Source organism: Poecilia formosa, unplaced genomic scaffold (genome assembly GCF_000485575.1).
Source record: "Poecilia formosa unplaced genomic scaffold, Poecilia_formosa-5.1.2 Scaffold19, whole genome shotgun sequence".
NCBI classification, from domain to species: Eukaryota; Metazoa; Chordata; class Actinopteri; order Cyprinodontiformes; family Poeciliidae; genus Poecilia; species Poecilia formosa.
This window is the reverse complement of record NW_006799958.1, coordinates 2,862,809-2,890,251: the sequence shown is the minus strand read 5'-3', so window position 1 is coordinate 2,890,251 and position 27,443 is coordinate 2,862,809. Positions and strand designations below refer to the sequence as shown.

Genomic DNA, 27,443 nt, shown 5'->3' with positions numbered 1-27,443 from the left:
CCCTCCGCCACACTGTGATCAGCACCAAATGCCAACTATCCCAGGCCGGCACTCACAAAGCATGCTGGGAGGGACAAAAGCAGACCTTCAGCTGATTGGTTCCACCTTATTAACAGCTTGTAATCTTCTCATGTCTTTGGCCGGGGCCTTGGCGAGCAGGGGCTGGCGCGAATAGACGAGTGCGTCTTCTGTCTCCGCTTTGATGCAGAGCAGCTTTTTTCTGTTCTGAAAAGTCCAGCTCTGTTATATTTCCATTGTTGCCGCTGCACCTGTTTGACACATTGAGCAAATCAGTCACTGGCAACTGTTAATTTCTCATTACGCTCTCTTTGCACATTGCAGACAGGAGACGGTTTGGGATGTGAAAGCCTGCAGCAGGTGCAGCCCCTCGTTTAACGCCTTGGCTCGCTCTGTCAAAAAACGATTTGAACTTTTCTAGTGGACAATTCGCTTTGCAAAACTATCCATAGCCCTTAACTTTTTCACATTTTCTCGTGTTTGACTTTCAGTTCGTTAAATATATTTCTTAATTTTGATGTCAAAGAGCCTTACAAAGAGGCGCATAAGATGGAAAAGGTCAGATAGTTAAAAAAAATTGCCTTTCAATTCAGGATCTGAGAAGTGTTTATCCCCACGGAGTGATTTCTTTACAGTTACCACATTTTGGACATAAAAGTGTCTTTCCCTTCTTTGCAAAAGATCCAATGAGATTCTAAGACTTTGAATATCGTAGCACCAAAATATGCTTTGATGTAAACCACTGTAGCTGTTGCTGCTTGTTTTTGGTCATCATTGCAGGAAACTCAACGTCTGACCCAATCTCAAGTCTTTTGAATTTTCTGTAAAGTTTTTTTTTTCTTAAATATAAACATAGATTTAGATCCATTTGTCTTCTCTAATCTAAGCATGCCCACATGATGTTAACAACGATTTTTCCACCATTTTTCGCAGCTAGGTTGCGATGATGTAGAAACTGTTTTTCACCACACAGTTTTTTTTTTAGGCGTGGGCCAATCAATGCATCTTCAGATGTATTCCCTACATGGCGTATCGCAACTTTACGCAGGATGCCTTATTTATTTTTTTATTTTTTCCAAAATATGACTTTGGAAATTAGAGACAGTTGAATGCGTTTTACTAATTTCATGATATCTGATGGTTGCTCTAAGTCTTTAGGGGTGTCACAAGCTAAAAGGGACTGAAAACAAAGCCATGCTACATTTGTAAGATAATTATTGGGGGGGAAAGAAGGTAAAACTACATGTAAGTTTCTTCCAAAATTTAACCACATTTAAATTTGTGGTTAAAAAGTGAAAAAGTTTGAGAAAAATGTAAACTTTTTGCAACTTAATTGACCATTAAGTTGATGTTTGATCCCCCAGAACAGCCAAACAACAACGAGAGCGAGCGCGGTATCACTTGCGGTGTGTTTTTCCCCCTCAGTGTGGGCGATAGATTGACCCAGGAGTTTGGCTGAGGTGTCTTCCTGTTTGCCAGCCACAGGAAACAGCTCCACACAGATGAGGCATTTAGCTCCCAGGTGCAGACCCCTCACTGGACGGCCTTGCCCAGATGGACGACACTTCTTCCACCATAAAGACACTAGTCTTCCTCCTGCCCTGAAGCCACCGGTGCTCCAGCCCGGGCCCAGCCTCATCAAAAGAAGCTGCGAGCTGGAGGCGGATATGCCCCCAAATCAAGCTCACTTTTCTTTCCCTTGTGAGTGGCGGAGAAAACGTGGGGGAGGTGCTCCATTCTGGGGGGACACCAGCTTCTTTCTTTCTTTCATTCCCCCCCCCCCCCTATTCTGACTTCTGTATGTGTGGCTCCTTGCAGGTGTCCCTCCCCACAACCACCGCCCTCCTTGACATGGAAACAATCCTAAAATACAGTCAAGAAAGACAAAATTACCCCAAGGTTTTCTTTCACGGCTCGGTTTATTACACCCCTTTGTGGTGACGGGCACTAGAAGTCGAATTGAGCTCGCAGGCAATGCACGCAAACACCCCGAGCACGCTCGCGCATTCACACATTCAGCCCTGGGCACCCGCACTCTGTTCTCCCGCAGGTGCGAGGGCCATCCGCCTGGCCCTTTTCATGGAGCCCTCTCTTTCCTGTCCGTCTGCAGCCGTCCATTCAGCTTCAATCACAGCACCAGCCGGACGCCACCGGCCAACTGGCGGGGAAGGGAAGCGCCTCCACGCACTGCCCGGGATGACAGGGGAGGAACGGCTGGGAAGGAAAAAAAGGGTCTTCCTCCTTCTGCTTTCATCGCGAACAACTTGCTTTCTGTTTGTGACGGTGCGGTCCCTCGCCTCGTTCCCCCAGCCTTCCTTTTCTGCCCCCTCAGATGGGCTCAGACTGGGGGGGAGCACAGGGCAAGGAGAGGACGGCCAGGCTCGCTGAGCGGCGGGGTGATCCTGAGGTCTTTTTTTGTGGCTAATGAATGGCACGTTTGAGGTTTTCAGCCTTGCCTCTGTGCCCCAGGCCAGCTTCACCTGTGCTTGGAGTCAATTGGGCTGTTGTCTGGGGCTGCCTGGATCCGTGCCCAAACTCTCCGCCGGCCAATTTGGTTATAGCGAGGCCCGCTCAGAGCTGAGCAACAATAACCCCAACCTCTAAACCGTCAATTAACTTCCCCAGCCCCCCTGGCACAATGACGGATCCATTCACTGTTTGCCAAAACTGTTCTCTGACACAATTAATACCCACCCTAATAGTGCTTATACCTGCTCTCCGTCACTTAAAGTGCTGATGGCTTTAATGGCTTTCAGCTTGTTAAATGGTTTTAGTGGTAAATTCCATTAAGCCCATAATGTTGTTTGTCTTTTATTCATTAGTGCCTCCAGCTTTTAATTAGGCGCTGAATCCCATTTCCTTGCGTTTCCCTCATTCCTAGATTTTGAGCAATGGCTTGGAGGTACGAGTGGTGAGGATTCAAATATTGCTCCATGAAGCCGGGCGATAGGGTCGGCTGATTTTATATGAACAGTGGAAACGTGATGTTCACTGTGTCAGTAGGTATTGATATCCGAACTGATAACGCTGTGAGTTTAAGAGAACACTGCAAAGACACAAACTCTTTTTTTTTTTGTTGGTATTTTTGGTTTAGCTTCTCGTACAAATATCTTAGTAGACTTAAAATAAGACAAAAAAAAACAAACAAACTTACAAGTAACTTTTCAGCAAGACATGGGAGCTTGTATTACTTTAATAATTTAATAATATTGATGAAAAATGATTAATTCCACTGTCAGATTATTTCACTTACAAGACATTTTTCCCATGATATGAATGAAATAAACTCAGTGGTACAAGTACCTTTTTAAAAGTAATTATTGACTTAAAACAAGTTAGTTTTTTTTGTTTGTTTGTTTTATTTCAAGTGTAATAAGATTTTCGCACTAGAAAGTAGACAAAAATACTACTTTTTGTCTACTTTCAAAAAGTAGACAAAAAGTCTACTTTTTGTCTTTTTGCAATAACAGTGACACACTGTTATTGCAGTGTGTCACTGCAATAACACACTGCAATTTTGTGTTATTGCAGTGAATGACAGGATGAGATTTTAATATTGTTTTCAAGAAAACTTCAAGAATTATATTGATGCAACAACACACATTTTGCCACAAATTCAACAAACTTACATCTTTCTTGATTTATTTCATATTTTCAGGCCTTGAGACAACTTATTGGTTTACCCAGTTGCTACAGGATGTGCTAGGATTGTAGCTCAACTTACTCCTAGATCTCCAACCATTGGTTGCTATAGCGATGCTTTCTTCCGCTTTCAGCATCTGAACAAACTGCAGTGCTTACATATTGCTGTGTTTTGTCTGTCACCCAAATGCTGCCAAGTAGATGGTTTAAAGGGCATCTTCTGTTACCTCCTCATCAGGCAAAGTCATGTCGACTGCTCCACGCAAATTTCTGTCTACAGACACTCCGCATCATATCTGAACTGAGGTACGAGAAAAGTGAGAAAGAGGGGGATTTTCATCTGTGAAAATCTTGAATAATTTTCTGTCCATTTTACAATTTTTGCCCTGCTTTGTGTTGGCGTTTCACATAAAATCCCATTAAAATACACTGAATCTGACTGCAGTGTGACTAAATGCAAAATGTTTAAGAATTATGGATAATTTTACTAGGCACTTTTGTAGAGATCACAACTTTGCTTTTATAAGCCAGGATACAATAAATTCAGTCATTTAAAGGAAGAAGAATCACATTATTACACTTCTCGCACTGCTTTGCACGTTGCTGCTCAAACAGCTGAATAAATTCAGTTGCACTGGATGAAATAAAATATCCCGAATCGTTTCTTCCCGACTTTTCACCAGCGCACTTTGCGTTATTATATTTCTCCTTCCTTCTGACTCTAGTGGATTTTCTCTGCAAACATATGCTGGATGAGGAAGTGTTAGGGAGGGGTTGAGCTGAGGTGGGGCTATGTAAGAGCAGCATTTAGCTCACTGCTCCGGCTCTTTGAGCTGAGATTCCTGCCTCTCACAGCTGTGGAGACGAGATGTCGGAGCCGCTGCTTTAACAAGCCGCCTTTTGACGCGGCTAACGTGGCACCAACCTCAAGATTCAAACTCTGCTTGTGCTGGATGGCAGCTGGCAGTCGTCTTCAAGCTCAGACACGAGGAGAAGAGAATGAAGAGTTGATTCTCCAGGTTGGGGACTTTTATTTTTTCCAAAGCATCAGTATTTTTTTACATTTTTTTTCCTTCTACAGCCAGAGTAGAGCGTGACTTCGCTGACCTCTGAGCTGACGATGAACGTGCTGTCGAACACAGCTGCCAGGGCCCAGGAGCAGTCGCTGCCTCTCTGTGGCCCCGGGTCGGTGCACGACCTGCCCCACTGCCCCCCGGGGTTCGGTCTGAACTCCCGCCTGACTGCGGCACCGCTCCTCGGCTTGCAGGGCGGCGCGAGAGCCGCCAAGCCCCAGAAGGAGCTGAGTCCTGAGGAGCAGCAGGAGCTGAGGCGGAAGATCAACTCCAGGGAGAGGAAGAGGATGCAGGACCTGAACGTCGCCATGGACGCCCTGAGGGAAGTCATGGTGCCTTACGCTTCCTCCTCCTCCTCCTCCTCCTCTCCCTCTCAGTCCCACGCGCCCGGGGCCCCGCCGGGCCGCAGGCTCTCCAAAATCTCCACCCTGGTTCTGGCCAGGAACTACATCCTCCTCCTGGGCTCGTCTCTGCAGGAGATGCGGAGGCTGCTGGGGGAGGTGAGCATCGGCATGGGGGTGAACGCTGGGCCTGTCCCCCGGCTGCTGTTTGCTGGTGGGTGGCCCCTCATTGCGGGGCCCGGCCAGCTCCTCCTCACCCACGAGTCCCTCATCTCCTCGACCACCTCTTCTTCGTCGTCGGCTTCTTCTTCTTCCGCCCCTTCACTGTCCTCCTCAGCTGCTAAATGCGCCCCGCTTCCTCCAGGCCACATGGAGGCCTCGCTGGCCCCGGTGCAGTGGAGCTCTGTGGGGGCCGCAGGTGGGGCCCCCTGCCCCTGTGGAGTCTGCAGACTGCCCAGATTCAACCACTCCAAACCTGCTCCCAGATTCCCAAAGTGAAGACTCGAAGCCTGCAGGGGGATTTCTCTATGATTGTTGCACATTATGCAAGCTTTTTTATAGGAATTAGTATTTTTCTAACAGTTTAACGTCTTCATGAAATGTTACTACACTACTCACAGTTTTGTTCTGATTTTATCCGAGCACATTATGCTGTTCTGCTTCGTATTATCTGTATGTTTTATCACATATTCTTGGTTTTAACATGGCATTATTTTTCTTCTCCTTCACCACAGACAAGCAAGAACCTCATTCGATGAGTTTTTTTTTTGTTTATTGAATGTAACGCACATTTCCAATTATCGACCGAACTGCATCCAACTATTGTAAACTATTGAAATTGTAACAGAAGTCGAAAAGCTTAGTCTGACCTTAAATTGAATCAAATGCTGTTGTTGGCTTCAAATTTTAGCTGCAGCTGCAGAGGAATAGGTTTTTTACGTCTTTCTGACGAACCTGAACATGTTCCAATCTGTTGTGCATTTTGGTTTCTATCTTTATATTGTTTAAAGCGACATACTAAGAATAAAGATTCACAAAGTCAAATGTTTTGCTTCTGACTTTTTGCTCAAATTACTTCCAGGAGATTTGAAATAGAAATGTGTTCCAAGAAAATGCTGCCTGTCTTAAATATAGAAAATATATTCATGTCCTTGTGATGCGTTTACCGTCTCTGCCATGTTCTAGGTAAACATAAAAGCGCAGCTTCATGAAACATTACAGAAAACAACAAACAGACACATTGATATACTGGTTGTGGAACTTTGTGCATTGAAGCTGAACATTATCGTTAAATATTTAGAGTTCCCCCATTTATGTCTTCCTTAAATAAAACACAGAGCTACCACTCTCTTTCCTCCATGCATAACATAAAATTTAAATTATGCAGTACAGCCTAAATGAACCAAACCAAATGATGTTGGACGACCATGCAGGGATCTGAACTCAGAACCTTTTTGCTCAGGCCAACCTCTCTTCAGTGGAGTCCTGGAAGACTTTNTTTAAAAAGTGAAGAACTGTTTTAAAGTTTGAATTAGAATATGACAAAAAAATTATACTCCTGTATTAAGTTAATATATGGTAATATATTGTTTTCTTTATTACTATGCAATTGTCATTGGTAAATAAACTCTTTGGCCCCATATTAGCCAAAGGTGGGGATTTTTTTTTAAGATCCTGATCAAGTAAACTTGTTCAGAACTTGTGACGTAGACATTTCAATACTAAGAACAAAATAACTTTCCTGTTACAAAAGCCTCACACCAATAAGCAAAACCATCAAAAGGAAACCAGTTTCTTTTTTTTTTATTATTTGTTTTCTAAGAATGTGAAAACAGCACCCAGAGTCGTCCTGCTAACAAATTACAAAGGCACCGAATGCTTCTGTTGACGCTGACAGGCCAGTAATAAACAAAAGCCGTTTAGACTTTAGGAAAATCAAGCAGCTGCAGAGCAGATTGTGCATGCTGTAGCAATATTTTCCAAAAGCTTTTGAAGCTGGAACGATACGAACTCGATCCCTGAATATTCATGCACGGATTTGTTTATTCGTCTCATTAGTGGAATTGAATTATTCAAAGTCCTTCATGGTTTTTTGTAGGACGTTTGAGAGAGGGAGAGAGGGAGAGAGGTCGTTTCGGTGAGATGCAACAAGCACAGGCGAGGAGTAAAGTCTGCGAAAACAAAAGGAGCAAGTTGAGAAACAACTTCTATTTTTCATATGTCTGATTTCAGCAACTCTGCTTTTTAAAAATGAGAGCCAATGACGGCAGTCTCAAACTAAACAGAAGGTGTGAATTAGACCTAATCTACAGCCTGTTTACTCGTCTAGCTCATCTAACTTTTGAGTTTTATATCATTAAAAAAAGAAACGTTCTTCAGATGACATTTATGATGGCTTTGCTTTGTGCAACAGTCTGTGAGCCAGCAGGCATTACAACCAGAAGGGAGTCAGACGATTATTTTAGTATTTACTGTGTTTCTCCTGCAGCATTAGCCAAGATTTTAATGTTTTAACTCTTCTTGTGCTTTAACTGAAACATTTTTGTGTTTTCTTACAAAATGTAAAGTAAAAATATATTTGATGGTCAAGGTGGCTAATAAATCAGATAGAAAAATTTGATTTAGACAAACTCTTACTCTGTTTATTTTATTTTATTTTTTATCTTTAACAGGATTAAGGAAATGTCCAAAACAAATCTGATGTAAGCTGCTGGGTGAGTTACACAAGTGTCATTATTTAAACCTTAAGTCAAAATCCAGAGTTTTATTTTACAAAAGATCAAATAGTACACAACTCACTGTGCAACTAAGCAGCCAATTTAGTATTTCTTAACCTGGAACATTACACAGGACGTTTCATATATGTCATATGGAAAAAAAAAACAGGTAAGAAATTGTAAGTGCTGTTGAAAAAGATCTAATACAGCACCATCTATGAAAGCAATGTGTTACATTATAGACTGATGGGTAACAAGAGGACGATGTAGCAACATGAACCACCTAGAAATCAGATTGTACTTTACAGACATCAGTCTGACTTATGCTTTTGAAGATAATATTCATTGAGACGTTAGACTGAGCTAAATTAATCTCTCATTCCGCACACGATGTTGTCAAGACAGTCAAAAGATGCCAAGTATGACCTTAAATTTCCTGAGGACAGGCAAAACATTACACAGTACTTATGGAAATTAATGACCTTATTTAGCCAGGTTTTGGAAAAATTGAAACCTGCACAAAACAATTTATGTGTATTTTGGGGAAACTCCCTGAAAAAAGAGAACAAAAAACCTTTGTTAAAGGTACCAATAGAGACAACTTTTGGGGTTTTCAAGTTGCAACCTCAAACATGAACGCATTTTACTGGGATGTCAAATAATTGTACAAACAGGAAGTAGTGCATAATTGGGAAATGGAAGGAAATGATTCTGAAAAGTGTGGCATACATCTGCAGAACCATCTTTTGCTATAGTTACGTCTGAAAGTGTTTTGCAGTTTGTCTTCTACAGCTTCTGAAATTTCTGCCTGTTATTCTCTACAAAATAGATCAAACGGAGTCAGATTTTTGGGTCTTGCCAATGATTCCCAAACCAATTTAGGTCTCGACTTTGACTGGAAAGTTCTAATAATTGACTATGGAATTCCATTCCATTTTAGCACGTGAGCCAAAAAGTTCAGTTTTGTTCTCAAAACTGAACTTTTGGCAGCGCGCCCTCATCCACATGTTTGCTATGTCCTGAACATGGTTTTTGGGAAATGGAAAAGATGATTCTTATGGCTTTTGTCTATCCATTTTTCGGATAGACGAAGGACAGAAATAGTTTTTATGCACAATTACCTGATCCTCCAGAATTTCGGTGAACCTCTTGGCTGTTTCTCTGTCTTTCTGTCTTTTGGCAGGTTTGTGGCTGTGAAATCAGCTTTCCAATTTTCAGATGATGGATGGTGCTTCTCTGAAATATACATATCGTTCAGGCTAATGCTACTTGAAAACCTTTCCTTAACTTTCTCCCCGACTTTCCTGCTGTTTTCCTTGGTCACCATGATGCCGTTTGTTTTCTGATGAACTCTGATAAACCTCTGAGGACTTCACAGAACAGCTCTATGTGTTGTACTTAGCTGCATTTCCATTTACCATAAAACTGACAATAGACAAAAATGACAGCAGCAAATTCGCTTAAAAGAAACACACCTAATAAAACGTTCTGGTAGCTTTTTCGGCTATATCAAAACTGCAGTGGAACCGAGTTGCTGATCATGTGATCAGCAACTGAATGTTACTACTGGTGGAAAAGACAAAGAAGACAATGGCAGGAAGTGGTAGGAGGACGATGGTTTTTAAGGACTCATTCTGTGAACTTAATTTAAAATTGCGTTGGAAGCAAGTCAATGACAATCTCAGTACAATATCGAGCAAGTTTTAGAAATGCAGCTCATGTTGGTCTATTGCAAAAAAATAAAAAATAAAATAAAATAAAATAAATCACCACTTTAAGCATTCTGTTGAAGTTGAAAGTAAATCTGACTGAGCTGCATCTCGTCTCAGCTCCGCCTGCACACTGTGGCTGATGGCAGCCGGGTTTCCCCATCCCTGAGCCCGGATTTGAATAAACAGCTCCTGAGGCACTGCTGGTGGCAGGCCGAATCGCTCGCCACCGCAGAGAGTCGGAGGCAGAATCTGTGATGCTTTAAATATTCATATCTTTGGACAGACGGGGAGCCATCGGCCTTGCCACTGTTGTAACTGGATTTAAACACCGCACAGATGTACACTCTTTCAGCTCTGCACATCATGTTGTGTTAGCTGAAGGGATTAGAACGGGTGGTGGAATGCATCAAAGGTGGGCGGAACAACAGAAAGAGAAACTGAGTCCATGATGGAGAAAAGGAGGAATGAGAAAGAGGAGATAAACAAACAGATAAGCTGCCAGAGACAAAGGCGGGATTTAACTCTTACATGGGAATAGACAGCGCTCTGAGGTGAATAAGAGACCCCGGAGGTCGCACTTTCCCATGGGACTGATGTTTACTCCAACTGCTCCTTCGTTTTAGTCTGGATAAGCATCTACACACTGAGGAACTGCAGCAGAGAATCAGTCTGTAAAGTAACAAGTGAGGGCAAGTGAAGATGTAGATGTCTTCTTGAGTTTGCAAAATGGACAACTTTCTAGTATCAGTTGTTCAGTAAGAACGTTTTTACGGACAAAATTGATGACACATGTTATACATGAGGTCCGCTTTTGGTGCTCCTTTAAAAAGCTTCCAACATCATAATCTCACACCAAAGAAAACGGAAAAATTAAACTCCCAACGGTAGTTAAGGAATAACTTAACCCCAAATCAACTTCTATTTTTGCACATAAACTGTATAAATTGATCTCTAGGGGTGCAATCTTCACGTTTATTCATATAATTCTGCAATATTTGCTCTAAAACGATGGAAGTGCTGCCCTTCTGGGGTTGAATGGTGGCTACTGAAGTTGTATTTTATTATTGGTTATATTTCTTGGCTCCGCCTACTTTTCTGGAATCTTCCAAAATACTGCCAGTGGATGAGGTTATGCCTTCACAAGGGATTAGTTAGCACTTTAATTTATTTAATAAGGCAAAGTGTCCATTCACCAGTCTGTCACATCTTTCAATAACCCAATCATATCAGTCGTCTACAAGGTTGGATCATACAGAGAGAGTTTGATCTTTGACCTTTACTCTTTATACACTTTCTCTAGATCACTTAAATCACAGACCCTCCATCGTGGATCACTATTTCATTGATCGAGCTTATTGAACATTACTTACATGGAGTTTGTTGATTGATTATTAGTCAGATTTAATTATGTTCTTTTAAAGTATGGTGAAAATCTCTTATGCTTTCCTCATAAACTTTTCTCCTTTGCTCTCGTCAGTTTGGGAACAGTTTGGATTAAATAAGTCAAATCTTTTTTGACGCACCAGTTCAGCTTCCATCATCCGAAAACAAAGAAGAGTTTTCTTCACCTCCAAGCCCACCAAGTCATGACCTCCTTCCTAAACTGAGAGGCCAGGCAAGGAGAGGATTAATGAGGAAACCCAAAGGTCCCTTGGTGAACTCTGGAGGAGCTGCAGAGATTCGATACAAAGGTTTTAGAATAATGAGCTCAAAGCCCAACTGAGGATAAAAAAATGATTTTCAGAAATACTCAGCATCCAGTCTGACTGAACTTGAGCTATTTTGCAGATAGTTAGCAACACTTTTGCTGTCTAGTTGTGGAAAGCTGAGACAAAACATGTAAAGTTTCAGCACACTTTTGCAAGTCAAACATTTTTTGATACAGGAAGGAACTCAATCGTGTTCACAAATACGTGAGAGGACATATGTAACTCAAATAAGCTCTGAGTGGTACTCATGTGTGTATGTTTGTGGGTGTGCCTGATTGTCTATAAAGAGCAGCGGATGAACTGTTCGATTAGGTGGATCAATGTGTTTAGCAAAGGCCCACAGGGACAAAGACAGAAGGCAGAAAGAGAAAGGGAGAGAGAAGGAAAATGAAAGAAACAAAGCGGAAACAAAGAGAGCAGAAGATCCATTGAGGGCGTTTTTTGTGGCCGAGGAATCGTCCCCCGGTGGCTTTGAAAGGAGGGATAATCCTGTCAAGTAAGCGGACCTTTGGATATTCATGACCGGCCGAGCGGCTCGGCGGACTGAAGGAGGACGCAGTCAGGACGGATTAGACATCAAAGTGGATGCAAGGAGCACAGGACTAGGACTAGAATCGGCCACTGCAGAAAACACGGGGGTCTCAGAGGGGCGCAACGGGCCCGGCAGGGACCGGTTGTCTGGGGTGTGGACGGGACTTTCAATGACTCAGAGATGAGGGCCTCCTAAATGCTATTCAGAGGAGTGACATGGCTTGGTACGTGCACCTGTCCCCGACACATGTGTGCCCGTCAAATTTCCTGAAAACGATCTCTCCTAATGGTCAATCTCCGGACCGCCGAGCAGCTGATATGGAGAGTTGTCAGTGGCATCGCCTGATTGGCTCTCCACTTTTTATGAACGCTCCGATAGAGCATCAAGCATCCACGGGGGAAACCTGCTCTACAAGTCAAAGGCTTGCAAATGACCAGAGAGACGTTCCTGTTTTCAGCTGGAGTTAAAACCTTTTTCACTGACAAAGAATCACCTGCGTCATTTGCACTTGTCTTCACACTTTCCTAGAGAAGTTCCTTATTTTATTCTTTAAAAAGTTGGTGTTTCTGGTTTAACACCAGCATAAGGTTGAAAGTCGGACGTGAATTCGAACAAGAATGGTGTGATTACCTCGACAGGAGTCGGGCCGCCATGAGATGCTTTAATAACTACAACCTCAATTTGTCAAGTCAGTGAGGCCTGCTATCGTGTTGCTCTGGAGCATATGCCAGCTCTCCGAGTTGTTGCTTCCCCGGGGTCCCCTGTTACACAAATCAAATTAACACTGCACTCAGAGTGGTGGATTCACACACATCAGAAAATGAAATCAGCCTAAATATTGCACACATTTTTACCCGGACACCCACTGTTTTATTGTTAGTGTCGCTGCTGGAGGTCGCTTCTGAACTTGATCAACATCAGTGATCAAGGTATTGGGATCTGGTTTGCATGGAGGCCAAAGCCGTCTGGTTCTCTAGGCGGTAAGGGGGAGTGAGAGAGATTTCAATGTTTTGAGAGTCCATGAAGAGAAGGAGCCCAGTAGGAGGTGACTGAGCCGAGGAGGCAGAGGTTGTAAGGCAAAGAGGGAGCCGTCTTATTGGAGGTGGACGGAGGGCAGTTGTGCATGCTGACAGATGCGTCCGTCAATGCTTGAAAGAATCATCTTCCACCGCCTCCATCTGCCAGCTTGGTTTGTCCATAGGGTTGTAGTTTTTTAATGTGTTCAAATGTTTTCCAACAAAGGAAACTTTTAAATTCTGACATAATTGTTGGGTTTCAAAGGTTCAACGCAAAATGACACGTCGTCTCTGGAAATGGTTGCAAGAAGCTGTAAAGTTGAAAAACATTAATGTGAAACTTTGCTATCAGAAATATTGCAGAAATTAACAATTTGGGTATATTTAGAAACAAACAAAACAAAAAAAAATTTAAAATTGTTTTTGGAGATGATAAACTTTCACAAGCTCAAAAAAGTTTAGAATGAATTTCACGTTAATTAAACTTCTATCGATTCAGTCTTGTCTCCGTCAATGACAGCACACTAGATAGAAACAATCAAACAGTAGGAACCTTTTCCGATAGATTTGTGCCTCTCCGGTCAGCTGGGACATGTGACCTCTCCTCCGTGACCTTTCCTGCCACTACCTGATGGTTTCCAAGCTAGTAGAGCACAAAATGTCCCTGAAGAGCGACACTGAGGAGTCACCAGAATCACCAACATTAAAGCTACATGATCTGTTTCTCATTATTCTGCTGGCACGCTTTCTTTCATTTTAACAGATGTTGTGTTCTAGACTTTAAACATCGAATTAATGTTAAAAAATTAGCAATTGAGTGAAAAAGACTGAGTTAAAGAACTGCTCTGAGATTGTTGATTGTGCGGTTCGTTTTCAACGTGACTGCCTGCCTGCCCTTCCTAACCCAACCTAACCTAACCAAAGAGGCACCAATCAAAGTTTTGTGATTGATTTCTTATCTCTGGTTACTAATAACAACTTTGTTTTTTGCTTGGGAATTACAAACATAACAATGTAAAATTAGCATTAAAATACTTCTCTTTTTTATCTCTTCTGTCATTTTTTAGTTCCAGTGTGAGAGACCAGACATCGTAAAAAAGAGGTAAGGTAATCAAAAACAAAAGGATTATTGAGCTGACATTTCAAACTGCCTTTAGCATTTGTTATTGGCATGTGCTATGGCTAGCATTGCTATTACAACCTCTGTGTATGTTCCTCAGGTAATGCTAACTCAGGTTCCCAAGTCCACCACGTTATGTAACAGATAGAGGCTGAAAGCTCAAAGATAAAACAGGGCTTTTACAGGCGCTGCCTTCCTGTTACCTGTTGATAGCCTTGCTCTCTAGAGCTATCTTACAGCCAGAACGAACTGCAGAAATGTCAAAATGGAACGCAAACGCAAAGTTTCCTTTTTAAATAGATTCCTGCATCTCTGTGCTTCCTCTGACTTTATTCAAAGACTTTACAGATGCAGACAGTAGTTAACTTTAAGTGTTCTTCACTCAGTAACAATGGCGAAGAGTTTTTCTTATCACAACCTCGCAGAACTTATGTTTGCCGCATAAGTAAAATCAGAATTTTGAGAACCAGTCTGAACTGATGGTCAAGGTAGTTTTTTAATACCGACTTGGTGACTGTTGAGTTAAAACATGTTGGGATTTTACTTTAAGACATGATATATATAAATGTTGAAGACGGTGATATAAAGTTGAATACACAGTCAACATCTCCCCTATTTTGACTTTCCCATTTCAGAAAGACTTGAACGTGTCCTCATCAATCATCGTGCAATCAGCTTTTTCTTTGACAGTGACTTTTGGTCTAACTGCACCGCCCTACATACAGATTGTAATAACCTCTGTAAACCAAGCCTTGGCCTTGTAGCACCTATAAACCCAAAGAGAAACATCTCGACCCAACCCCCCCACCCCACAACATTCAGACTTTAACTGTTGCACCCCCCCCTTCCCTTTCACCGCCTTCAATCACTGCATCTCAAGAAGAAGAAGAAGAAGAAGTAGCTCTGTGTTTGACTTTGGACAAGGACTCCTGTTGAACTTTAGTTTCTGTGAATCCATCATTGTCACGGTTAAATGGGATCGGGGGCTTCAGGGATGCACGGTGGGGGGACGGGTTAACTAACACCCTCCTATTAGCAGACACCCAGCAAATCCCTGGTGGCGTTGTTTAGGAGATGAACATCTGCCGTAACAATGGACAGTCACTAACTCACGGTTGTGTTTGGGATGATTTTAAGTGACCACAGCAAAGGGTTGAGGAACTTTAGCTTTGACTCTTGTAATGACTGAAGCGCGCATAAATCTCTTAAATTATTCTGATTCGCAGCCTGTGAAGCTACTGTAGGCACAGATCTGTCCAATGAAACGCAGAGAATGTGTAAAAGTGTCAGCGGAGCTGTTAGCGAGATGAAATATGAATGTGGTAAATGTCCATCTGTTTTTAAACAAGCGTGACCAGCTAAGCGTGTGCGGCCATTGAAAGTGAAGCATTTAGGCTCTCTTTCACAAAGGGCCCGAGGGCTAAAACCTTGCACCCCTCCTACAGTCATTATCCCTCCGCCACACTGTGATCAGCACCAAATGCCAACTATCCCAGGCCGGCACTCACAAAGCATGCTGGGAGGGACAAAAGCAGACCTTCAGCTGATTGGTTCCACCTTATTAACAGCTTGTAATCTTCTCATGTCTTTGGCCGGGGCCTTGGCGAGCAGGGGCTGGCGCGAATAGACGAGTGCGTCTTCTGTCTCCGCTTTGATGCAGAGCAGCTTTTTTCTGTTCTGAAAAGTCCAGCTCTGTTATATTTCCATTGTTGCCGCTGCACCTGTTTGACACATTGAGCAAATCAGTCACTGGCAACTGTTAATTTCTCATTACGCTCTCTTTGCACATTGCAGACAGGAGACGGTTTGGGATGTGAAAGCCTGCAGCAGGTGCAGCCCCTCGTTTAACGCCTTGGCTCGCTCTGTCAAAAAACGATTTGAACTTTTCTAGTGGACAATTCGCTTTGCAAAACTATCCATAGCCCTTAACTTTTTCACATTTTCTCGTGTTTGACTTTCAGTTCGTTAAATATATTTCTTAATTTTGATGTCAAAGAGCCTTACAAAGAGGCGCATAAGATGGAAAAGGTCAGATAGTTAAAAAAAATTGCCTTTCAATTCAGGATCTGAGAAGTGTTTATCCCCACGGAGTGATTTCTTTACAGTTACCACATTTTGGACATAAAAGTGTCTTTCCCTTCTTTGCAAAAGATCCAATGAGATTCTAAGACTTTGAATATCGTAGCACCAAAATATGCTTTGATGTAAACCACTGTAGCTGTTGCTGCTTGTTTTTGGTCATCATTGCAGGAAACTCAACGTCTGACCCAATCTCAAGTCTTTTGAATTTTCTGTAAAGTTTTTTTTTTCTTAAATATAAACATAGATTTAGATCCATTTGTCTTCTCTAATCTAAGCATGCCCACATGATGTTAACAACGATTTTTCCACCATTTTTCGCAGCTAGGTTGCGATGATGTAGAAACTGTTTTTCACCACACAGTTTTTTTTTTAGGCGTGGGCCAATCAATGCATCTTCAGATGTATTCCCTACATGGCGTATCGCAACTTTACGCAGGATGCCTTATTTATTTTTTTATTTTTTCCAAAATATGACTTTGGAAATTAGAGACAGTTGAATGCGTTTTACTAATTTCATGATATCTGATGGTTGCTCTAAGTCTTTAGGGGTGTCACAAGCTAAAAGGGACTGAAAACAAAGCCATGCTACATTTGTAAGATAATTATTGGGGGGGAAAGAAGGTAAAACTACATGTAAGTTTCTTCCAAAATTTAACCACATTTAAATTTGTGGTTAAAAAGTGAAAAAGTTTGAGAAAAATGTAAACTTTTTGCAACTTAATTGACCATTAAGTTGATGTTTGATCCCCCAGAACAGCCAAACAACAACGAGAGCGAGCGCGGTATCACTTGCGGTGTGTTTTTCCCCCTCAGTGTGGGCGATAGATTGACCCAGGAGTTTGGCTGAGGTGTCTTCCTGTTTGCCAGCCACAGGAAACAGCTCCACACAGATGAGGCATTTAGCTCCCAGGTGCAGACCCCTCACTGGACGGCCTTGCCCAGATGGACGACACTTCTTCCACCATAAAGACACTAGTCTTCCTCCTGCCCTGAAGCCACCGGTGCTCCAGCCCGGGCCCAGCCTCATCAAAAGAAGCTGCGAGCTGGAGGCGGATATGCCCCCAAATCAAGCTCACTTTTCTTTCCCTTGTGAGTGGCGGAGAAAACGTGGGGGAGGTGCTCCATTCTGGGGGGACACCAGCTTCTTTCTTTCTTTCATTCCCCCCCCCCCCCTATTCTGACTTCTGTATGTGTGGCTCCTTGCAGGTGTCCCTCCCCACAACCACCGCCCTCCTTGACATGGAAACAATCCTAAAATACAGTCAAGAAAGACAAAATTACCCCAAGGTTTTCTTTCACGGCTCGGTTTATTACACCCCTTTGTGGTGACGGGCACTAGAAGTCGAATTGAGCTCGCAGGCAATGCACGCAAACACCCCGAGCACGCTCGCGCATTCACACATTCAGCCCTGGGCACCCGCACTCTGTTCTCCCGCAGGTGCGAGGGCCATCCGCCTGGCCCTTTTCATGGAGCCCTCTCTTTCCTGTCCGTCTGCAGCCGTCCATTCAGCTTCAATCACAGCACCAGCCGGACGCCACCGGCCAACTGGCGGGGAAGGGAAGCGCCTCCACGCACTGCCCGGGATGACAGGGGAGGAACGGCTGGGAAGGAAAAAAAGGGTCTTCCTCCTTCTGCTTTCATCGCGAACAACTTGCTTTCTGTTTGTGACGGTGCGGTCCCTCGCCTCGTTCCCCCAGCCTTCCTTTTCTGCCCCCTCAGATGGGCTCAGACTGGGGGGGAGCACAGGGCAAGGAGAGGACGGCCAGGCTCGCTGAGCGGCGGGGTGATCCTGAGGTCTTTTTTTGTGGCTAATGAATGGCACGTTTGAGGTTTTCAGCCTTGCCTCTGTGCCCCAGGCCAGCTTCACCTGTGCTTGGAGTCAATTGGGCTGTTGTCTGGGGCTGCCTGGATCCGTGCCCAAACTCTCCGCCGGCCAATTTGGTTATAGCGAGGCCCGCTCAGAGCTGAGCAACAATAACCCCAACCTCTAAACCGTCAATTAACTTCCCCAGCCCCCCTGGCACAATGACGGATCCATTCACTGTTTGCCAAAACTGTTCTCTGACACAATTAATACCCACCCTAATAGTGCTTATACCTGCTCTCCGTCACTTAAAGTGCTGATGGCTTTAATGGCTTTCAGCTTGTTAAATGGTTTTAGTGGTAAATTCCATTAAGCCCATAATGTTGTTTGTCTTTTATTCATTAGTGCCTCCAGCTTTTAATTAGGCGCTGAATCCCATTTCCTTGCGTTTCCCTCATTCCTAGATTTTGAGCAATGGCTTGGAGGTACGAGTGGTGAGGATTCAAATATTGCTCCATGAAGCCGGGCGATAGGGTCGGCTGATTTTATATGAACAGTGGAAACGTGATGTTCACTGTGTCAGTAGGTATTGATATCCGAACTGATAACGCTGTGAGTTTAAGAGAACACTGCAAAGACACAAACTCTTTTTTTTTTTGTTGGTATTTTTGGTTTAGCTTCTCGTACAAATATCTTAGTAGACTTAAAATAAGACAAAAAAAAACAAACAAACTTACAAGTAACTTTTCAGCAAGACATGGGAGCTTGTATTACTTTAATAATTTAATAATATTGATGAAAAATGATTAATTCCACTGTCAGATTATTTCACTTACAAGACATTTTTCCCATGATATGAATGAAATAAACTCAGTGGTACAAGTACCTTTTTAAAAGTAATTATTGACTTAAAACAAGTTAGTTTTTTTTGTTTGTTTGTTTTATTTCAAGTGTAATAAGATTTTCGCACTAGAAAGTAGACAAAAATACTACTTTTTGTCTACTTTCAAAAAGTAGACAAAAAGTCTACTTTTTGTCTTTTTGCAATAACAGTGACACACTGTTATTGCAGTGTGTCACTGCAATAACACACTGCAATTTTGTGTTATTGCAGTGAATGACAGGATGAGATTTTAATATTGTTTTCAAGAAAACTTCAAGAATTATATTGATGCAACAACACACATTTTGCCACAAATTCAACAAACTTACATCTTTCTTGATTTATTTCATATTTTCAGGCCTTGAGACAACTTATTGGTTTACCCAGTTGCTACAGGATGTGCTAGGATTGTAGCTCAACTTACTCCTAGATCTCCAACCATTGGTTGCTATAGCGATGCTTTCTTCCGCTTTCAGCATCTGAACAAACTGCAGTGCTTACATATTGCTGTGTTTTGTCTGTCACCCAAATGCTGCCAAGTAGATGGTTTAAAGGGCATCTTCTGTTACCTCCTCATCAGGCAAAGTCATGTCGACTGCTCCACGCAAATTTCTGTCTACAGACACTCCGCATCATATCTGAACTGAGGTACGAGAAAAGTGAGAAAGAGGGGGATTTTCATCTGTGAAAATCTTGAATAATTTTCTGTCCATTTTACAATTTTTGCCCTGCTTTGTGTTGGCGTTTCACATAAAATCCCATTAAAATACACTGAATCTGACTGCAGTGTGACTAAATGCAAAATGTTTAAGAATTATGGATAATTTTACTAGGCACTTTTGTAGAGATCACAACTTTGCTTTTATAAGCCAGGATACAATAAATTCAGTCATTTAAAGGAAGAAGAATCACATTATTACACTTCTCGCACTGCTTTGCACGTTGCTGCTCAAACAGCTGAATAAATTCAGTTGCACTGGATGAAATAAAATATCCCGAATCGTTTCTTCCCGACTTTTCACCAGCGCACTTTGCGTTATTATATTTCTCCTTCCTTCTGACTCTAGTGGATTTTCTCTGCAAACATATGCTGGATGAGGAAGTGTTAGGGAGGGGTTGAGCTGAGGTGGGGCTATGTAAGAGCAGCATTTAGCTCACTGCTCCGGCTCTTTGAGCTGAGATTCCTGCCTCTCACAGCTGTGGAGACGAGATGTCGGAGCCGCTGCTTTAACAAGCCGCCTTTTGACGCGGCTAACGTGGCATCAACCTCAAGATTCAAACTCTGCTTGTGCTGGATGTCAGCTGGCAGTCGTCTTCAAGCTCAGACACGAGGAGAAGAGAATGAAGAGTTGATTCTCCAGGTTGGGGACTTTTATTTTTTCCAAAGCATCAGTATTTTTTTACATTTTTTTTCCTTCTACAGCCAGAGTAGAGCGTGACTTCGCTGACCTCTGAGCTGACGATGAACGTGCTGTCGAACACAGCTGCCAGGGCCCAGGAGCAGTCGCTGCCTCTCTGTGGCCCCGGGTCGGTGCACGACCTGCCCCACTGCCCCCCGGGGTTCGGTCTGAACTCCCGCCTGACTGCGGCACCGCTCCTCGGCTTGCAGGGCGGCGCGAGAGCCGCCAAGCCCCAGAAGGAGCTGAGTCCTGAGGAGCAGCAGGAGCTGAGGCGGAAGATCAACTCCAGGGAGAGGAAGAGGATGCAGGACCTGAACGTCGCCATGGACGCCCTGAGGGAAGTCATGGTGCCTTACGCTTCCTCCTCCTCCTCCTCCTCCTCTCCCTCTCAGTCCCACGCGCCCGGGGCCCCGCCGGGCCGCAGGCTCTCCAAAATCTCCACCCTGGTTCTGGCCAGGAACTACATCCTCCTCCTGGGCTCGTCTCTGCAGGAGATGCGGCGGCTGCTGGGTGAGGTGAGCATCGGCATGGGGGTGAACGCTGGGCCTGTCCCCCGGCTGCTGTTTGCTGGTGGGTGGCCCCTCATTGCGGGGCCCGGCCAGCTCCTCCTCACCCACGAGTCCCTCATCTCCTCGACCACCTCTTCTTCGTCGTCGGCTTCTTCTTCTTCCGCCCCTTCACTGTCCTCCTCAGCTGCTAAATGCGCCCCGCTTCCTCCAGGCCACATGGAGGCCTCGCTGGCCCCGGTGCAGTGGAGCTCTGTGGGGGCCGCAGGTGGGGCCCCCTGCCCCTGTGGAGTCTGCAGACTGCCCAGATTCAACCACTCCAAACCTGCTCCCAGATTCGCAAAGTGAAGACTCGAAGCCTGCAGGGGGATTTCTCTATGATTGTTGCACATTATGCAAGCTTTTTTATAGGAATTAGTATTTTTCTAACAGTTTAACGTCTTCATGAAATGTTACTACACTACTCACAGTTTTGTTCTGATTTTATCCGAGCACATTATGCTGTTCTGCTTCGTATTATCTGTATGTTTTATCACATATTCTTGGTTTTAACATGGCATTATTTTTCTTCTCCTTCACCACAGACAAGCAAGAACCTCATTCGATGAGTTTTTTTTTTGTTTATTGAATGTAACGCACATTTCCAATTATCGACCGAACTGCATCCAACTATTGTAAACTATTGAAATTGTAACAGAAGTCGAAAAGCTTAGTCTGACCTTAAATTGAATCAAATGCTGTTGTTGGCTTCAAATTTTAGCTGCAGCTGCAGAGGAATAGGTTTTTTACGTCTTTCTGACGAACCTGAACATGTTCCAATCTGTTGTGCATTTTGGTTTCTATCTTTATATTGTTTAAAGCGACATACTAAGAATAAAGATTCACAAAGTCAAATGTTTTGCTTCTGACTTTTTGCTCAAATTACTTCCAGGAGATTTGAAATAGAAATGTGTTCCAAGAAAATGATGCCTGTCTTAAATATAGAAAATATATTCATGTCCTTGTGATGCGTTTACCGTCTCTGCCATGTTCTAGGTAAACATAAAAGCGCAGCTTCATGAAACATTACAGAAAACAACAAACAGACACATTGATATACTGGTTGTGGAACTTTGTGCATTGAAGCTGAACATTATCGTTAAATATTTAGAGTTCCCCCATTTATGTCTTCCTTAAATAAAACACAGAGCTACCAGTCTCTTTCCTCCATGCATAACATAAAATTTAAATTATGCAGTACAGCCTAAATGAACCAAACCAAATGATGTTGGACGACCATGCAGGGATCTGAACTCAGAACCTTTTTGCTCAGGCCAACCTCTCTTCAGTGGAGTCCTGGAAGACTTTAGTTTAACTCAGCATAAGAAGATAGTCGAAATAAAAATGAATAAAAGGCAAAAAACATCTCACAATGTCTGAAAGGGAGTAGTAACTACTTCACAGGTGTCTCTAAATAAATTAGAGTTTAATTGATTGAGTTCATTTACTTTTACTGATTCAACTCAAAAAGCAAAGCTCTTTTATCGCAATAGATTCGAGGTGCTCCTGAAAGTTACGTACGAAACTTAAAACGTTTTCTCCTGACATGTAGCGTCCCTGTAATGACCCACAAAATGATATAAATCATCAGAAAGATGGTTTAGTGGAAGAAAAAAAAAACTGCGTTAGAAAATAAAGTCCCCAGCGATGGGGACAGCTGCTGCCTTGAGTGGATTGTTAAGAAGCAAAACCCGTTTAAGAGTTTGTGGGAGATTCACAAGGCGTGGAACCGGACCTGGAGTCGGACCACCGCGCACAGAGTTTACATCCAGTGGTTCAAAACCCTCTTCTCAGAGGAAAGTAAATGTTGAATGATTCAGAAATCAAGGTACCAGACTAAGGAGGAGTGGAGATGCGCAGGCCCATCCACCAATCGATCAATTTTTATTTGACTACCACCTTACAGCAACAAAATCATAAAAACACAAAGTCATAAAAACACAGTCAATAATTTAAACATTACAATTTTTCAAGTGCACATCAGATCGTTGGTGAATTTCTCATTGATTATGTTTCAATAGCAACTCTACGCAGGTGGGTTTTTAGTCTATATTAGTAGATTAGTTTTTAATCCAGTCCAGTGTGAAATCTTTACACTCAGTGGCCATATTTGGAGCCGTGGCAGCCAGAAGTCCAAGATCTGCTTACAAGTTTGACCGAAAAGTTGATTCGATGTTCCAGTAGGACTTGGCAGCCGAAGCTTTAACCAGCATGTTGTTACCTCATCACGCCGCTGACGCAGGAATCACTGCCAAAGCAGCACCAACCAAACGTTGAGTGCAGAGGACGGTTCTCAACAGACTGACTTTTCTGAATTAAAAAGAATCTTTTTTGATTATTCTTAAACACAGGACCATTCGATGTGTTAAAATGTTATTGAGAAGTTAATTTATTTCATTCACTCAATTCACAAAGTCAACCTTTATTTCTGTTAGCTCAGATCATTTTCTGCTTCCAGATAATAAAAAATATGACATTTAAGATTGAAATACCATATTATAGCAATGAAAAAAAAAACATTTTTAATAGTGAAATGAAATGTGGGTTTAATTAAAAGTAAAGTGTACTTCACATTTGACAAAAGAGCCTCATTGGAACACTTTATAACTTCCTGAATATAACTGGATTCATATTTTACGAGGATCTGAGTTTAAAATGAACAGAAATAAACACTTGAACCATTTCACTCTGTGTGCAATTAAGCTGTACGGTTTGGGATTTTCACTTTTTGAGTTGAATTACTGAAGCAAATGAAGTTCTTAATCGGGTTAAAGTATGTCAGTGTTTAATCTGAAGTCAGGTTATTGTTCAAATCTAAATAACAGTCTGTGAAGGATGATCAGCCTCGTCTGTAGAGCTAAAATAACCCAGCTTCTCTTTGGGTTTGGGTTAAAGAAACGTGACTGCCTTACAAATCTACTGTCAAATTTTTTCGTCACAGTTTGCATCTTTGTTCTTTCACCAGGTTTTTACTTAGACGCTTCATATTTTGCAAAGAATCAGGAGTGAAAACCTGCTGCGGTTTTCGGAGTAAAACTCTAAACATTTCACTTTAGCCCTTCCTGACGCGCTGCAGATGCTGACAAGATGCCGACAAGATGCCGACAAGATGCCGAGTTAGAAACCTCCTCCTCCTCCACCGCCTCCTCTTCGTGTCAAACGAAACCGGTGAAACAGTCCTCATCTTTGCCCCCCTTTCATTGCTCCAACAAGCAAAAGATCAAAACCGGCCCGTGTAATTACCGCAGCGCTGAAAGAAGGCCTTTTGATTATTAGCCCCCTCTCGCTCCTCCAGCCGCAGATTCTTGATGTCTCTCTGTGTGGAGGAGCCGGGACGGGTGATTCTGAGCTACTCGTCGCACTCTCGCTACAATATGTTCAAACGCCCAGAAAATGTGTTGCGCTGAATGGAGGGGTTCACTCCTGAAAACTCGCCACCCCTCTGGAAGAAAGTGGGCAGCCTCCTCCTCCCGTAGGAGGAGGGGAGGGGGGGACATTCGTACGGGAAGAGGCGCCGTGGGGGACGACATTTTCACCGACAACCCGGCCCTCGGCGTGAATAACAGGAATGAGAATAATCATAACCATAATGCTGATATATCTAAAAAAAAAAAAATGGTCAAAATAATTGCCACCCTGGAATAAGAGGATTACGGAGGGGGGAGATATGTGAATGGTGGCGAGTGAAAAGGGACGGGAATCTGTCAGCGTCAGCCAGGACAAAGGAGGAGCTGGATGCTATTAAGTGAGATTAAGCTAAATAAGGCTTGATTTTTTTTTTCTTTAAGGAAAAATGGGGAAGGAGAAGTGGGTGAGAGTGAAAGAAGAAGAGAAGAGGAGGAGTGGTGCTTCTGATTTACAGATCAAAGTGAGATGGCCCAAAACTTCACGTCTTTCATTTACATATAGCTGCTTTATTTCACCCCAGGGATTAGCTACCTTGCCATTTTCTCCGGGTGGCTCTCCACTCGCTTACCTTTGCCCACCATCCATTTCCTCCTGCTCTCAGGATGGTTCGGCCCTTCTTCTCTTTCTCTCTCCCTCTCTTTTCTTCCTTTCAAGCCGGTCTCCTTAATTTCTCCCCCCTCTCATTCTCTACTCGTTCGCTGAGCTTCTCCAAGAGGCTCTCACTTTCTTGTGTTTGGAGGTCTCATTGTCGGAGCAACGCAGGGGTCTGGTCAGTCTTTGTGTGAGCACTTTAACTCATCTCCATTTCATCACTGTTGTTCAATGGGGCGAGGAGAGCGTGTGGGACAATGCACACACACACACACACACACACACACACACACACCGCACATATCCTAAAAAGTTGGGTGATTTTCAGCAGACCTCTGTTTTTCAAATGAAAAATATTTAGGAAAAACTGATTAATTTCTTTAAGATTGCTGCACAAAACATGTTGCAGCAGCAAAAATATCAAGTTCTAGTTCTATAAATAAGTACTACACTGACAAAGCTTGATAACCTGCAGTGCCTTGCAAAGGTTTTTCTTTTTACGTCATGTCTCATTACATTCACAATCTTCACTCTGCTTTATTGGGTTTTAGGCGAAAAGCCAACGCAAAGTAGTGAATATCTGTGAACAGGAAATGACATAATGTCTGATTCCCAAACCGTTTGCAAATCGTCACCTTCCAAAATAATCGTCTAAGACATTTGCTGCCAGAAAAGATTTGGGGAAAAAACAACAAACAAACAAACAATAAAACAAATAAACAAACATTATACATATATATCACCACCTCTTTCTTTCCAAAAGAAATAGGCAAAAAATCGATGACTTATTAAAGGCTATATTATATATTAGGAAGGTAATTAAATGAAAACCTAGGAACATGTATTTACACCTCTTTTAATCGAATACCCCTAAATAAAATCCAATGCAGCCACTTTCCTCCACAGCCCAGGTAGCAGAATGTGTTATTAGTACACTCTACTGGATTTTAAGAAGAATATTGGTCAGGAGAAAGCAATCATTGAAACTCAGCAACAGGAAGTCCCAGCAAGCATGTGGAAGAAGGCACTCAGGCTGGATGAGACCAAAATGAAACTTTTAGGTCAGCTTGCAAACTGCTACATGTGAAGGAGGAAGACTGCATGTCGTCCTGAACACACCAGCCCCATAGTGAGACATGGTGGAGGCAGTATGATTCTGTGGGGATTGTTTTTTCTGCAGAGAGACAGGGAAGCTGATCAGAGTGGATAGCATGGGCGGAGCCACATGTTTGGCAGTTGTGAAAGAAAATGTGTTTCACCAACAACACAATACATCAGAGTCTAATAGAATCAAGAGAAAATATGTAAACGTTGTCCATCCTCTGGGGATGAACTCTTCTCTGTGGTCAGGTGAATGAAGCTATGTGTTAGAGAAGATGCTGTAGTGATTGGAGGTCATTGGTGATAAATAGGACATATGGGGCCCTATGCAACCTTGGCCCGACTCTTAAGTTATGTTTATCATGTGTTAAATGCAGCTGCTGCACATCTTGCATAGCAGCAACATCCTGAAGGGAGCAGCATTGTGTGTTTTTCTAATACATGGTGCCATTATACAGCATAATCAAGTAATTATGTTATCTTCAGTTGTTATAAAAATGTAAAATGTCAATGTAAAATATCAAATATGAGTTAAAAGAAATTCTACTTCCTGATTTAACACCTTGAAACTGGGCCTATGTCTCTTTAAAAACTCCTACTCTTTCTGATTCTCCGCCTTCAGGAAGTGATCGCTCTGCTATTAACTCCTTGAGAACCTTTTTACCAGAAGTCGTAAAACTGATCTGTGCAGTTCCGTCAGGTGTTTGCTAATTGCTTCCGGATAGTTTGAAGGAGCTCAGTGGGTGAGTTGCAGGGCAGGACTGCTTAGAAACTCAGAAAATGCAGCTCTGAGGAGGAGGAGCTGCGCCTTGAAGGCGGAGCTAGGGCCAACCAGGCGTTTTGCACAGCGGAGTGGTTCTGACAGGAGATTAAGAGATTTATCAAAAATGCATGAAAGAATCAAGGCAACACCCCGGGCATGTGTTTGATGAAGGGATAACATGATAACATGATGTAAAGCTCAAAAAGCTAATCTTTTTGAGCTTTAAAGATAAAGATAAAAGTAGTGACTTTTATCTTTTATCTGTTCATCTGCTTTAACCAGCTCACAGAAAAACATAAAATAATTACTTTCTTGCTTTTACCATAGCAAAAAACCCCCCCAAAAAACACCATCTTTGAACTCTTCTTGTGGATTCACGATGAACCTGTTTTCTATTCTCCCAATCACTCTAAGAAGGTTTCTGTCATATGCAACTTATCAAAAGATGAGTGTCGTCAGGAACAGAGATTCAGTCAGAAGAGACGCTCTCAGAGATGTTTACTCACTTGGATGTCACCAGAGGTGTTCAGCTGCTTTATCTCCAGCCCTAAATCCAGACAGTACTCATTGTTTCCCTCTGTTCCAGCCTCTCATCTGGAAGTGTTGTTTGCCTCGGCCCATTGTCGTTCTGTTTCGTAGCTCTTCTACAAGTCAACGTGGGGAGTCCTTGGCTAAAGGAAGTCTTCAGCCATAAATTTCATCTCTACAATGAGTGGAGCGCAGGGGCTGGTCAAGACCCCCATTTACTTTCTAACCCAGCTTTTATTCGTTCCCTGCCTGAACAACATCGGGCCCTCCTGCGCTGCTGTCCCACCCTGGCGTTCCCAAATCCCCTCTGTCACCCCCGTCTTTCTCAGACCGGGGCGATACAACGGGGTTACCGCTGAGTCCGCCGGCCCGCTCATTAAGCTTCGTGTTCTCTCCCATCCATCCCAGCACTCCGTCCCATTCACACCACAGCCCTCATTACAACTTTACAGGCCGC

General features: G+C 43.0%; 2 protein-coding genes across 2 annotated transcripts; both read left to right on the top strand.

Annotated features, from left to right (window-relative positions):
• The first annotated feature begins 4,473 nt into the window (after positions 1-4,473).
• Positions 4,474-6,118, top strand: LOC103134803 (oligodendrocyte transcription factor 1-like). The gene has a single exon (XM_016669082.1). It carries the CDS (start codon positions 4,781-4,783, stop codon positions 5,570-5,572), a length of 792 nt encoding a protein of 263 aa, XP_016524568.1. The 5' UTR covers positions 4,474-4,780; the 3' UTR covers positions 5,573-6,118.
• A 13,691-nt stretch (positions 6,119-19,809) lies between these two features.
• On the top strand, positions 19,810-21,450 carry LOC103134802 (oligodendrocyte transcription factor 1-like). The gene has a single exon (XM_016669069.1). It carries the CDS (start codon positions 20,113-20,115, stop codon positions 20,902-20,904), a length of 792 nt encoding a protein of 263 aa, XP_016524555.1. The 5' UTR covers positions 19,810-20,112; the 3' UTR covers positions 20,905-21,450.
• Positions 21,451-27,443: the final 5,993 nt, after the last annotated feature.